Source organism: Mustelus asterias, chromosome 5 (genome assembly GCF_964213995.1).
Source record: "Mustelus asterias chromosome 5, sMusAst1.hap1.1, whole genome shotgun sequence".
Lineage (NCBI taxonomy): Eukaryota > Metazoa > Chordata > Chondrichthyes > Carcharhiniformes > Triakidae > Mustelus > Mustelus asterias.
Window position 1 is genome coordinate 84,362,295 of NC_135805.1, and position 15,447 is coordinate 84,377,741.

General features: G+C 44.8%; 3 protein-coding genes across 4 annotated transcripts in view; 1 reads left to right on the forward strand and 2 right to left on the reverse strand.

Moving 5' to 3' along the window:
• Positions 1 to 1,255, reverse strand: part of LOC144493652 (proto-oncogene tyrosine-protein kinase LCK-like) — a 106,593-nt gene extending 105,338 nt beyond the window's left edge. The window contains exon 1 of one of the 2 annotated variants that reach the window (XM_078212938.1): positions 1,184 to 1,255. The gene's annotated coding sequence lies outside the window, so the exon portion shown is untranslated. The other variant, XM_078212934.1, reaches the window with a different exon arrangement.
• The window catches only part of LOC144493660 (cerebral cavernous malformations protein 2 homolog), a 440,921-nt gene that overhangs the window by 222,375 nt on the left and 203,099 nt on the right, over positions 1 to 15,447 (reverse strand). The window lies entirely within an intron of this gene.
• mpg (N-methylpurine DNA glycosylase) lies at positions 11,696 to 14,010 on the forward strand. Its single transcript, XM_078212939.1, has one exon. It carries the CDS (start codon positions 11,860 to 11,862, stop codon positions 12,748 to 12,750), a length of 891 nt encoding a protein of 296 aa, XP_078069065.1. The 5' UTR covers positions 11,696 to 11,859; the 3' UTR covers positions 12,751 to 14,010.

Here is a 15,447-nt window from a genome sequence, read left to right on the forward strand (position 1 = left end):
GTATAAATAACGAGCGCCGTTAATCTTATTTTCACAGCAAAACCTGACCATATATTATCAATAATGAAGAACAAACCGATTATTATTTTTTTTGGATTGTTGCCAAAGGAAGTTCCATTCCATCTTAAACCCCTGCTAACAATGTCAGATGAGTTATTCCGCATATTTTTCAAAAGTAATTCTCCCTTTATATCAAACAAACCTGGCTCATAGACCCAGTCCTCAGTAAAAGAGGCCATTCTGAAACTCAAGGAATTTTTGAAGACCTTTATTTCATCTACAACACCTCGTGACGATCGATGTTAAACTGGTTCAACATGCCAAGTATTTACTGACAGGATTTGACATGGAGCCACATGAAGAGAGATAAGGACAGAGGACCCAAAAGCCTGGTCAAATAGGCAATGTTAAAGGAGCGCCTTAAAGGAGGAACAATTTCAGACCCAGTTAAAATCGAAGGTCCTCAAGAGGCCAGATGTAGAGTGGAAATATCTAGGAGAGTTACAGTTTCCATTCATTTACAAACTCCGCCTTGCACTTTTAATTTTGTTAAGAACAAATATTCAGGATTTATTTTACACAAACCCAGCGTTTCTCTCCATTGGCTATGGAGAGGGGGGGGGGGGGACAAACTTATTTTCAATAATGCATCTTTATTCTAACGTTTGACTGAGTGCACATCTAGTTAAAATGCTGCTGAAGTAGCGGACCAGAGACGGCAGCTGACTTTGTTTTAACATTTTACATAATGCGTCAATCGATTCCTAGAAATTTCCACCGGGAAACAGCACTCTGATAGTGCGTGAACTCCAACTCGAACGTGAGGGGGAAGCTGGTTCTTTTCTGGCTGTATATTTGGATTGAATATTGAGAATGACCCGGAACGTTCAGAACCAAACGCCTAATAACATCGCCACAACTTACCTTCGGTTCTCCAGCTTCCTTGAGAAATATTACCGAAAGTAAGACCTTTGGCTCATGGTGACACTAGTACAGGAGGATGCTGATGATTGAATGAGATGCTGTGAAATGAGTGCTGGTCAGGCAGGGATGCCATCCGCTGCACCAATAGCTTACAGTTTCCTCAACAGCGACCCACGGCGTTTCCCCCTTCTGGCTATGCTCACATCACACACTAACACACACTACTGTGTGATCGTGCTCAGCTCCACACTGACCTGACCTTCGTTCAGTCTTTGGCCTTTAGTCTCTTGGGTTACCCCGGCTGCTCACCAATTGGCCACCTTCTTCCCACACACGTTGCTGAGCTATCGCTGCTGCAGGCAGACATTGGGGATTTCAGCATCTTTTTTGCTTGTTTCAGTGTGGAATACATTGCTTGGGTGCGTGGTAGAGGCAGGTTCAATCGAAGCATTCAAGAAGGAACTAGACTGTTATCTACAAAGGAAGAATGTGCAGCATTAGGGGTTAGGGCAGGAGAATGGCATTTAGTAAATTGCTCATTTGAGGAGCCAGTCCAGACCTCCATCTCCGCTGTAACAATGCTGTGAAATTCTTAAGGATAAAACGGAGCTCTGTCACTTACAGCTGCTGGCTGGCTGGTGGGGGGATGCTCCTGCATGATTTAAAGTAAAGTTTGTTTATTAGTCACAAGTAGGCTTACTATAACACTGCAATGAAGTTACCATGAAATTCCCCTAGTCACCACACTCCAGCGCCTGTTTGGGTCAATGCACCTAACCAGCACGTCTTTCATACTGTGGGAGGAAACCAGAGCACCCAGAGGAAACCCACACAGACAGTGACCCAAGCCAGGTATCGAACCCGGGTCCCTGGCGCTGTGAGGCAGCAGTGTTAACCATTGTGCCTCTGTGTCACCCCCAGGCTGATATTAGAATCATAGAAACTTTGAACCCACACAATGCAGAAAGAGGCCATTCAGCCCATTGAGTCCGGCACGGACTCTCTGTCAGAACATTTTATCCAGACCCTATCCCCTTAATCCCACTTATTTACCTTGCTAATCCCCCTAACCTACACAGCTTTGGACACTAAGAGGCAATTCTAGCATGGCCAATCCACTTAACCCGCACATCTTTGGGCTGTGGAAAGAAACCGGAGCACCCAGAGGAAAGCCACGCAGACACAGGGAGAACGTGCAAACTCTACACAGTCAGCCAAGGCTGGAATTGAACTCGGGTTTCTCAAGCCATGAGGCAGCAGTGCTAACCACTGTACCCCCCACCACCCTATGTTAGCCATAAAATTGAACCCTTTAATCTGACTGTGAAGGACATTGAGTTCCATTAATATAACAATATGTGATTGAAATTAAAACTATACATGATAGTGAAAATATATTTCTTCAACACTTGCTCACCTATCTTCCTCCATAATCACATTTCTCTGTCATAAGAACATAAGAACATAAGAAATAGGAGCAGGAGTAGGCCATCTAGCCCCTCGAACCTGCCCCGCCATTCAATAAGATCATGGCTGATCTGATAGTGGTTTAGTTCCACTTACCTGCCCACTCTCCATAACCCTTAATTCCCTTATTGATCAGAAATCTGTCTACCTGTGACTTAAACATATTTAACGAGGTAGCCTCCACTGCTTCAATGGGCAGAGAATTCCAGAGATTCACTACCGTCTGAGAGAAGAAGTTCCTCCTCAACTCTGTCCTAAACTGACTCCCTCTTATTTTGAGGCTGTGTCCTCTAGTTCTTGTTTCCTTTCTAAGTGGAAAGAATCTCTCTGCCTCTACCCTGTCCAGCCCCTTCATTATCTTATATGTCTCTATAAGATCTCCCCTCAGCCTTCTAAACTCCAACGAGTAAAGGCCCAATCTACTCAATCTCTCCTCATAAGCTAACCCCCTCATCTCCGGTATCAACCTGATGAACCTTCTCTGCACTCCCTCCAAGGCCAATACATCCTTCCTCAAATAAGGGGACCAAAATTGCACACAGTACTCCAGTTGCAGCCTCACCAGTACCTTGTACAATTGCAGCAAGACCTCCCTGCTTTTATGCACCATCCCCTTCGCGATAAAAGCCAACATTCCATTTGCCTTCTTGATCACCTGATGCACCTGCAAACTGAGTTTTTGTGATTCATGCACAAGGACCCCCAGGTCCCTCTGCACAGTAGCATGTTGTAATTTTTCACCATTTAAATAATAGTCCATTTTACTATTATTCCTTCCAAAGTGGATAGCCCCACACTTGTCAATGTTATACTCCATCTGCCAGATCCTCGCCCACTCACTTAGCCTATCCAAATCTCTCTGCAGACTTTCCGCATCCTCCACGCAATTCGCTTTCCCACTCATCTTTGTATCATCCGCAAACTTTGTTACCCTACACTCGGTCCCCTCCTCCAGATCGTCTATGTATATGGTAAACAGTTGAACCCCAGCACCGATCCCTGCGGCACGCCACTAGTCACCAACTGCCAACCAGAAAAGCACCCATTTATTTCAACTCTCTGCTTCCTGTTAGATAGCCAATCCTCAATCCACGCTAACACTTTACCCCCAACTCCGTGTACCCTAATCCTCTGCAGCAACCTTTTCCATAGTCCCACTGTGCCATTGTGCCATTGCTAATTACACTTAAGAAGATAGTGGTAAACTGACTTCTTGAACCGCTGCAGTCCATGTGATGTAGGTGCATCCACAGTGCTGTTAGGGAGGGTGTTCCAGGATTTTGACCCAGTGACAGGGAAGGAACAGTAATACCTTTCCAATTCTGGATGGTCTGAGACTTGAAAGGGAACATTCCAATTGGTGGTGTTCCCATGTGTTTGCTCCCTGTGTTGTTCTAGATGGTTGTGGTTGTGGGAGTTTAGTAGGGTCTAAAGAGCCTTGGTGAGTTCCTGCAGTGTATCCTGTAGATGGTACACACTGCTGCTACCATGCTGCATTTGTAGATGTTATGAATGCTTGTGGATGGGGTGACAATCAAGTGCTGTTGGAACTCCACTCATCTAGGCAAGTGGAGAGTATTCCATCATACTCCTGGCTTGTGACTTGTGGACAGGCTTTAGGAAGTCAGGAAGTGAGTTACTCACCTCAGGTTTCCTAGCCTCTGACTTGCTCTTGTAGCCATGGTATTTATATGACTAATACAGTTCAATTTCTGGTTGTTGGCAACCCCCAGATGTTGCCTGTCTTGGGGAACCCCTGCAATACTGAACCACTCCCAGAAGCCTCCTACTATTATGGGGGAGGTGGTGGTGTAAAGACTGCCTATTCGGCCGCATGTAGACCTACCTTTCCTGAACATAGCCACCACCAGTTATAAGGGTTTTGGATTCAGGGTTTAATTTCCTTAAAGCTTCAGTGCATATGGAATGGAGTTAGAGATCAGACTATAAAAACTGAGATTTCTTAAACAGATAGATATTAAAGGATTAAAAAACACTGCAGCAAAATATCATATTGAACAATTGGAAAACAGACACAAATTCCACCAAATTAAGCATGAGAATATCAGCATAAATAATTCAATGGAAGAGATTTTTAAACTCAAAACTTTCCAATTTCCCATTATGAAGGTCACTGTCAGTTAGAGAACATTCTATTTGTAATAGAAACATTAAATGCTCTGACCACATGTAAACAGGTCACATTCTGGCCCAATTGTCATTGAGATTTTCTTTATTGTTTTCAGTGCAATTCATCATTGTATCACAAAAATATTTTGCCACAGGTTTCACCATTCTGTTCATTACAAATGTTGCCAAACGTATTCATAAAATTCATAAAGCTTCCTGCCCTTTAAACAATAATTTCAAAGTAACTATCCCAGACACAAGTTGAGGCCGTTCCTTTATTGTGAAAAAGCCTGTGAAATGGATACAGACTAGGTCTTGCGAAACAACAAATCAATGAACAGTAAACAAAATGGAAGCAAAATAAACTTGGAATCAAATTTGTTTCTCTGGCTCCACCACTTATAATTATATGGGCCCAAATCATTTAGTCTGTGGCGGAGAGGGAGTGCACACTGTGATTTGAACCACCCACTTACCTTTTTACACTGGGGCCTTTGGACTGGAATGTCTGAGCTCCAGCTTCATCCCAATGACAAACAATCTGAGGAGGCCGAGTGGCAAAACATAACTAAAATGAAGCCACTCCTCCTTCTCCTAATAAAACCTGTTTTCAGTTTATTGATTTGCAGTGCTTTTAAATGGACCCGTCAACCACTGACACTGCAAAGCCTCTGAAGTCAATGCCTATCTCATCCCCTCACCACGCCAGACAATGCTGACCTCACACCCCACTTGCCTGAAAAAAACTCACCTGAAATCTCACACCCTACCCTACTTGCTGGACAATGCTCACCACCTCTCACACCCACATCTCTCCCCCCACCCCGCTCCTCCAGACAATGTTTACCTCACCCCCTCACCCTCTCCCCCTGACAATGCCCACCTCGCTTCTCACCCCTTTTCCACCCCCCGACAATGCTCACCTCACCCCTCATTCCCCAGAACAATGCTTACTTCAACCCTCACTCTGTAAAACCATTCTAATTGAAATTTCTAAGTTCCAAATTCTTAACTTTTAACACTAGGCTCCTGATCCAATAGGATACAAATTATTTGTACTTATGAATCAGGTAGAATTTATGAAGCAAGATTTTATAGTAGAGACAACAGGAGTCAGTTACTGCAGTAAGGGGGGACGATATCTTGGAAGGGTCTTCAAATTAGACTTTGTGGGGAGAGCTTAGGAATAAAGGAGGCAGTCACATTGCTGGGAGTGTATTATAGGTCTCCAAACAGCCAGTGAACAATAGAGGAGCAGATATATGGGACAGAACTTTCTTGTCCCGTCTGCCGTGGGAATTTTAGCGGGCAGGGATGAACCATGCAAAGGTCCATTGACTTTGGGTGGGAATTTTCAGTCTTGGGGCGAGCATGGCCGGAAAATCCTGCCCATGGACAATTCACTGTGATGTGTAATAATAATGGGTAATTATACTAGCGGATTTCAACTTCCCCAACATTAATTGGGATAGTCACAGGGTAAAGGGTTTCGAGGGACAGATTTCTTGAAATGTATTCAGAAGAACTTTTTATGTCAATATGTAGAAGGTCCAACAAGGGATGGCACAGTACTGAATGCCCGATCTCATCTGACCTAATTTGGGGAACAAAACCAGACAGGTGTACGATGAGGCAGTGGGGAGCATTTTAGTGACAGTAACCATAACACTTGTATGAGTTAAATTTGTGATGTTAAAGGAAAAAGTCTGTCTGCCAAAAAATGGTTTTGGATTGGAGAAAGGCAGATTTGATCAAAACAAGGCCAAAACAGCTTCTTTTGTTTATTCGTACGTGAGACATGGGCATCGCTGACTGGCCAGTATTTATTGCCCATCCCTAGTTGCCCTTGAGAAGGTGCTGGTGAACTGCCTTCTTAAAACGCTGCAGTGCCATGTGCTGTGGGTTGATGCACAATGCCGTTTGGGAGGGAATTCCAGGATTTTGACCCAGCGACTGCGAAGGAATGCCAATATATTTTCAAGTCAAGATGGTGAGTGGCTTGGAGGGGAACTTGCAGGTGGTGATGTGACCATTTATCTGCTGCCTTCTAGATGGAAGTGCTCATGGGTTTGGAAGGTGCTGTCTAAGGATCTTTGGTGAATTGCTGCAGTGTACCTTGTAGATAGTACACACTGCTGCTACTGAGCGTCGGTGGTGGAGGGATTGTATGTTTGTAGATGTGGTGCCAGTCAAGCGGGCTGCTTTGTCTTGGCTGGTGTTGAGCTTCTTGAGTGTTGTTGGAGCTGCACCATCCAGGCAAGTGGGGAGTATTCCATCATACTCCTGACTTGTGCCTTGTAGATGGTGGATAAGCTCTGGGGAGTCAGGAGGTGAATTACTCGCCGCAGTATTCCTGGCTTCTGACCTGCACTTGTAGCCACTGTGTTTATAGTGAGTCCATTTGAGCTTCTGGTCAATGGTAACCCCAAGGATGTTGACAGTGGGGGATTCAGTGATGGTTACACCATTGAATGTTAAGGGGCAGTGGTTAGAGTGTCTCTTATTGGTGATAGTCATTGTCTGGCATTTGTGTGGCGCGAACGTTATTTGCCACTTGTCAGCCCAAGCCTGGATATTGTCCAGATCTTGTTGCATTTGAACATGGACTGCTTCAATATCTGAGGAGTCGCGAATGGTGCTGAACATTGTGCAATCATTGGTGAACTTCCCCACATCTGACCTTATGCTGGAGGGAAGGTCATTGATGAAGCAGCTGAAGATTGTTGGGCCTAGGACACTACCCTGAGGGACTCTTGCAGAGATGTCATGGAGCTGGGATGACTGACCCTCCACAACCACAACCATCTTCCTATGTACCAGGTATGACTCCAACCAGTGGAGAATTTGCCCCCTGATATCCATTGATTCCAGTTTCGCTAGGGCTCCTTGATGCCACACTCAGTCGAATGCGGCCTTGATGTCAAGGGCTGTCACTCTCACCTCACCTCTGGAATTCAGCTCTTTCATCCATGTTTGAACCAAGGCTGTAATGAGGTCAGGAGCTGAGTGACCCTGGCAAAACCCAAACTGGGCATCACTGAGCAGGTTATTGCTTGATAACATAGACATCTCTCATTCCTCAAGTTCCTGAGATTCCTTGAGTGTTATCAGCACAGGCGATATCTTTCTCTTCTTCTGTCTCAGAAGTGATATTGAACTGTGTGCCTCAGAAGAATCATACCACAGAAGCCATGGCAAAACTGGACCAACAAAGACTCCAATTTTCCAACTTTCATCCCACTTCTCATTATTCCGGAATCTCTTATTTGGAAATAATCCAAATTCACCTCTTCCATTGGCTTAGACTACAGGTCACCTGGTGTCACCCCACCTCTGGAGCTGGAGTCACATAGTCTGAAGACAAATGGTCATCCCTTGTTCCCTGGGCCCCCAGAGTTTACATTCCATTGTGAACAAATGACACAGTTTTTTTTAGATACAGAGCAGTTACAAACAATGTCACATCCTCTTTAACATATTTTAATGCAAATCCCAGATACTAAAACCATTATAAACAAATGTTAATAACAATTGCTACTGTAATCTCCAAACAGAAAGAAAAGTTTTCCTCTAATACAAATGTTCTGCCGTAGAAATGTGGTTAATTAATTAAAACAATGCAATGGGTGACTCATACTCTGAGATTATGCCTTCTCGTCCTAGACTCTCCCACCAGGGGAAACAACCTCTTAACATCCATTCCATCAAGGCCCCTGAGAATCCTATATGTCTCAATAAGGTCACCTCTCATTCTTCTAAACTCCATTGAGTACCAACTTAACCTACTCAACCTCTCCTCATAAAAAAATCTTTCCATACCTAGTATATCTTCTCTGGACTGCATCCAATGCCTCTAATCCTTTCCTTAGATAAGGAGACCAAAATTACTCCATTCCCTTTGAAAAAAAGGCCAACATTCCATTCACCTTCCCCATGACCTGTTGAACTTGCATCTTAGCTTTTTGTAATTTATGCATGAGGACTCCCAAATCCCCCTGTGCTGCAGCTTTCTGCAGTCTTTCTCCATTTAAATAATATTCAGTTTTTATTCTTCCTACCAAAGTGTATAACTTCACATTTTCCTACATTATATACCACCTGCCAAGTTTTTGCTCATTCATTTAACCTGTCTATATCCCTCTGTAGACTCTTTGGGCTCGATTTTATCATCAAGTTGCGCCCGTTTTCGGGCGTGAAAACTTGGTAAATTCGGGTGTGAGGCGAGTAGTGCAATCCACAACTGCCTCCACACCCATTCCCCCTTTACCATGCACCTAAAATGGCCACGATCGGGACCATGCCCGAAATGGGTGCGACGGCAATTTAAATGCATTTGCATGCATTTAAATTGACTTAATGGACTGCCTGCCCAACTTTACTGGCATTTCCCTCTTTACCACCGTGTTCGCCCATCCAGATTCAGCGTGAAACAGACATGGTCTGCAAAGGTCCGATTCGGGCACTCCTTCTGAGGAGGTAAGTGCCAAGCATCCGGGGACTCTCTGACTCAGATCGGTGGTGGGAGGGGGGAGGAGGGAAGCGGGTCAGATCATTCTCTGGTGGGTGGGGGGGGGGGGGGGGGCAGGCGGGTCAGATCGCTCTCTGGTGGGGGGAGAGGGAGGCGGATCAGATTGCTCTCTGGTAGAGGGGAGGAGGGAGGCGGGCCAGTTGGCTATCTGGTAGCGAGGGAGGAAGGAGGTGGGTCAGATGGTTCTCGTGTGTGGAGGGGTGGGGGGGTCCGCTGCCACTCTGCATACGATCGGTGAGGGGAAAGGGGGCAGGGGGGATAAGGGGAACAGTTATGTTGTTGGGGTGGGGCAATGTCTGTGGGAGCCAGGAGGAGGCATTATCCGGCCCAGGAGTGATGTGGCTGGGGAGCGTTTTTCTATTTTTTTAACTGCGCATGTGCAGCTGAAGGCTCCAATCGGAGCTGCAGAGTTTCAGGTGTGATAAGCCCCGCCCACAGGCTTCTGCAGCGCAATTCAGAATTGCTGCTTTTTTTCCAGGCTGAGTAAATATGGGGGCGCCGGGGAACGGGTCTAAAAGTCGGATATGAAACACTCCCAGTTTCAGCACTTAGAATCAAAATGATAAAATCAGGCCCTTTGTGTTATCCTCACCACTTGCACTCACCACTTGTCTCCCTACCTATTTTTGTGTCATCTGCAAACTTGTCAATAGTACATTCAGTCCCTCGTCCAAGTCACTAATACATGTTGTAAATAATTGTGGCCCCAGCACTGGTCCCTGTGGCACTCCACTAGTTACAGACTGCCATCCAGAAAATGCTCCTCTTATCCCAACTGTCTTCTATTAGTCAGTCAATCCTCTATCCATGCTAATATACGGCCCCGTGTCAAAACCAGCCTAAGGGCAAAGAGCCCAAGTCTACTTGGTTATGGCCGTCTGATCTCACTCTAATAGGGAATCATTAAGAAGTGCAGGCAACATAAAACAGAAGTTTAAACTTTCCATGTAAATATTTGCGCATATCAGCACTTCCTCAGGGATCCCACATACAAGGGTTTCTGAAGTATTTGCCACTCCAAGTATCGGAAGATTCAGGCCATGGTATATGTAATATTGAATAACATTAAAAGTAACAAATTAACAATTATTTAAATTAAATGCAAAGACATTCATGAAGTGATGTGTTCTGCATTGAAAGCTTTACTGGGATAATAAGTGATTCACAATGCCCATAAAATGTAGATTTTATTTGTCATCTGCTTAAGTAAACTGTGGCTCAGTTGAAGCAACAATCTCACCTGAGTCTGGGTTCAAGTCCCACTCTAGAACCTGAGCACACATATAAAGGCTGACATTCCAGTGGTGCCAATGGAATGCTGCAGAGCTGGACGTAAAACATCAAACTGTGGTCCCAATCTACTTGCTCAATGTGGTGAACCATAGATGGTTACCACTATGGGTACTGAAGCATAGATGGTTACCACTATGGGTACTTGTACATATGTTACTCTCGTTACTGTTGGGGTTAGGGTTTGGGTGTTCCACCTGTTATTACTGTTTATGTGGTACACTCCGTTCGGCTCCGCCCAGGACTCCGCCTTCTTACAGGAGTATAAAGGTCACTGCTACTTCCTAGTAGTCTTTAGTCTGGGATAATATTGTTGAGTAGTGTGCTCCTATTTGTAGTGAATAAAAGCCTTTATTCCTGGGTACGTTCTAGCCTCCCGTGTGAATCAATCGCGCATCACTCAAGCCAACAAAGATCCCATGACACTATGTTAAAGATCCTCGGTGTCCTAGACAATATTTATTCTTCAATCAATATCATAAAAATGAGATTATTTGGGACTATCACATTTGTGTGTGTGGAAGATTGCTGTGCACAACTTAGCTGTTACATTTCCTACATTACAACATGGGCGGCACGGTAGCACATTGGGCGGCACGGTAGCACAGTGGTTAGCACTGCTGCTTCACAGCTCCAGGGTCCCGGGTTCGATTCCCGGCTCGGGTCACTGTCTGTGTGGAGTTTGCACATTCTCCTCGTGTTTGCGTGGGTTTCCTCCGGGTGCTCCGGTTTCCTCCCACAGTCCAAAGATGTGCGGGTTAGGTTGATTGGCCAGGTTAAAAATTGCCCCTTAGAGTCCTGGGATGCATAGGTTAGAGGGATTAGCGGGTAAATATGTGGGGTAGGGCCTGGGTGGGATTGTGGTCGGTGCAGACTCGATGGGCCGAATGGCCTCCTTCTGCACTGTAGGGTTTCTATGATTCTATGATTGAATACACTTCAAAGACTGCAAAGGGCTTTAAGACCTCCAAGTGGTTTTGAAAAGTGCTAAATAAATACAAGCCTTAAAAAAAAGACTAGACTATTTATTTTCCATGCAACCGGCATGAAGCTCTCAGACTTCAAGTTAGGCAGATGTAGAAGTTTTCAGGAACTACTTGAGGTGCATAATCCAAGTGATCTGAAAGAACATCATGTTGTTAAGAAAGCATTAGGGGGCGCATATATTAGGAATGGGTAGGAGGGGAAGCACTGAGCGTGAATTTGAGAGAGAGGGGAGTATTGTGAGGAGCAGTAAACCATTCAGTGCTTGAAGGCAATGTAGTCTGCAAATCACTAATATGAAGCACTTGGGACTCGGAAGTACAAGAGCGTCCCTCTGCCTTTAGCAGCTATTACTTCCTGTTCCCCTCCTGCCTGGCTATAATGTAGCTGGAGGGATGTGTGTTTGGAGCAGCACCTGAGCTCTGGAGGTTAGAGATTCCCCCTACAATTTGCAGTTGGAGCACTGGGGACCAGCTCCTGCTAACCTGAGCTCGCTGTAACACTGCAGGACTGGAGACTGCAGTGAACCCTTTCAAATGGGACCGAAGAAAAGAAAAGTGCTGGCGGCGAGGGGGAGAAGGACTGGCCTCTGTGCGGAGCTGCAGCCGGGACTGGGAGCGGAGCTGCAGCCGGGACTGGGACTGGGAGCGGAGCTGCAGCCGGGACTGGGACTGGAGCAGCCGGGACTGGGACTGGGAGCAGAGCTGCAGCCCCGGCAGCAGCAGCAGGAAGAGGGAGAGAGTCCAGTCCCCAGTGTCTATTTCAGCACTGCCCAAGTGGCAAACGGCAGGCTCTCCTCTGGCTTCTTCAATCAGCCTTGTGTGACTTTGGCCAAAGAGTTTCTGGGCCAGGTCATGGTCCGGAAGTTTGCGGATGGCAGTGAAATGAAAGGCAGGATAGTGGAGACTGAAGCCTACCTGGGCGGTGAGGACCAAGCGTCCCACTCCCGCGGAGGCAGGCAGACACCCCGGAATGTGGCAATGTTTATGAGGCCAGGCACCATGTATGTCTATCAGATCTACGGGGTGTATTTCTGCTTGAATGTGTCCAGTCAGGGAGATGGTGCTGCCGTGTTGCTGAGATCCCTGGAACCTCTGCAGGGACTGGATACAATGAGACACCTTCGCAGCAAGCAGAGGAAAGACACTGGGAAACCCCTTAAAGACCATGAGCTGTGCAATGGACCCTCCAAACTGTGCCAGGCTTTAGATATTACCAAGACCTTTGACAGAGGGGACTTGGCCACAGGCACTGAGATCTGGATGGAACCTGGCCCCGAAAACATCAGTGGAGGAGATATTGTCTCCACCAGCCGCATTGGGATAGGGTATGCAGGAGAGTGGGTCAGCAAACCGCTGAGATTTTACATAAAGGGCAACAAATGTGTGAGTGTTGTAGATAGGAAAGCTGAGAAGGGGATTGACTGATCGGGTTGTGTCCTTACAGATCCATGGTTATGGGTGTCCTTAGCCTCACCCCCCTCCCATCGACGGTTCTATAGCTTGATTTGCCTGCAGAGGGTTCAGACATTTTTAACACTTACCAAGATGGTTTGTCCAAAATCCCAGTTATGGTGTGATATTCCAGCAACTCTGGTTTTGTCTTTACAGTCACCATATTGATTGGCTACAAGGGGCTTGAATTAAAAACACAAAACATCTTAAATTCCCAAATACGTTCAAATCATTGCTTACATACAGCCAGGGTAAAGTCAATATTGAGGCCTCTTAACAGGAAATAGAAACTTGTCAGACTTTTAAAATCACTTTGGTCAAATAACAGCAATGATTCAGATAGATAATAATGCAACAGATGCCTAAAAAAAATGAAATATGTTCTAATTATCTATGTCTGAATTAATAGTTTTCACAATAAAATGCTTTATATTTTTGTTGCCATGGTCTGTTATTGGACTATACATCACAGACGCCTTTCAGCCCATCAGTTCTGTGCTAGGCCTTTATCTAGCAATACAAACCAATCCCATTGCTCTGGTTTCTCCAAACTGCCTTATCTTCTTCAGTTTCCAATCTTCATTCAATTATCCTTAAAAGATGCAAGGGTTTCAGCCCAAAATAAATAATTTCATCTCATGTAATTATGCATATTAAAAAATCCTAACCTCCATTCATGTTCTTAACAACAATTTTAATGTTTGACTTTTCTCAAGGAGGGATAATAATCTTTCCCTATTCACTTTCAAAATATTTTATAATGTTAAAAACTGATGTTTTTCCTCAATCATGTGTTCCAGTCAAAAAAGTTCCAGTATCTCAGTTTTCTCCTCGTAATTGCTGCTTCCCATCTCCAATATAATTGTGGACAGCCACACTTGATCTTCTCAATGGTTTTAATGTATTTTTGTGTCGAATGGGATTGTCCAAAATTGCACAAAATACTGACTGACCTAATCACTGCTTTGCATCAGCTTCCTATCTTTGTATGTCCATATTTATGGCTTTATCTTCAAGCACTCAGAGAAAATTATGTATTTGAACTTCCAGCTTTGTTTACTCTCCGATCTTTTTACTGTGTGCATTCTTCCATTTTTGTTTTACTTTGTAAAATGTATTATCTCTCCATTTCTCTATGCACATTACATCTATCGACAAATAAATGCACGGGCTGCACGGTGGCACAGTGGTTAGCACTGCTGCTTCACAGCGCCAGGACCCAGGTTCAATTTCCGGCTTTGGTCATTGTGTATGCAGAGTCTGCACGTTCTCCCCGTGTCTGCAGGGTCTCCTCCAGGTGCTCTGGTTTCCTCCCACAGTCCGAAAGACGTGCTGGTTAGGTGCATTGGCCATGCTAAACTCTCCCTCAGTGTACCCGAACAGGCGTCGGAGTGTGGCGACTAGGGGATTTTCACAGTAAAACTTATCATGTCTCTCCTTCAGCTTAACTGTTCATTCGCTGAATCTTCCAATCTGCCGTGTGCCAAGCCCTGTACTTTTGTGTCAGTGGTGTATTTTGAAGGTTTGCATCTTGTGAATAAAACCAAAGGTGAATTCAGCACTACATTCATAAATAGGAGGAATTCTTAAATGTGAGGAATTCATCCGAATCCTTTTGTTTCCTGTCTAGCTGACGCAGTTTTTGAAAACATTTCTGAAAATCCATAACCACGTTATTCAAAGCATTCCCTTTATCCAATTGGTAATTTCTCCAAAATTATTAATCATTTGTCAAATATAACTTGCCTTTAACAATTCTGCTGGCTATTGCAACTGCCAAAGCTGCTTTCAATTCTGGTTCATCAGGCCCTTCAGTGTAGGCCTTTGGTTACTCTTCCTCGGATTCACTGCAAATGCTCCATTTGGTTGTCTTTTCAACTATCAGTTTGTGGGAATGAAGAACAACACAATTATTCTGGAAACTTTGGCTGGATTATATAACCAAATGGAATTATAAATTCCTTATTCGGTGAAACCACAGGTCCGCTATCTCCAGTGAAGGAACTGATGGAGCTTATTGTATCTGCTGGTGTCTCAGGATTCCAGAGTGGTGATAAGTGTAGGCAAAAATGTATCCTTGGTCACCCAAGGACTTGACTTGCTGAGCGACAATGTGGACTGACATAAAATTAACATACCATGACGGATGCCAGGAAACTGGCCATTTTACAAAATATCCAATGCAGTTGACCAAATGTAAACATTGATGGAGTAAGTGCTACTATGGTTCAATTATTGGGTACTCCTATGTGCAGGAAGGCATGGGTTCTATTAAAGACCACCTGGTAACTTGCCAGAGGTCTCCACAGTTCTCGTTAGGGATAGTGATGAAACTCTTTTTGCTCTTCCAAACGAGGCATCACTCAGCTGCTTTATGCACTAATGCAACACCGCAAGATTTATGTTGCTTATGCTCCCAGTGGCATTTGGGAAAAGAGACACAGGCAAAAAAAGTTGAAGGTGCTTTCACCATCTGGTCTGGAGCCAGACTGGAAATCTTTTTGCTGCGTGTTGCACAACTCTGTCACCTTCGCCCTTGTGAATCAGGGATAGAAATCGTTGATATTGGAATCCTGGTTCACTCTTAGCATATAGTAGCCAATTTAAAGTGTGAAGAATTCTGGTACAACTTGCAATATGAATAAAACTATCCTATTTGCCTAAGAACAT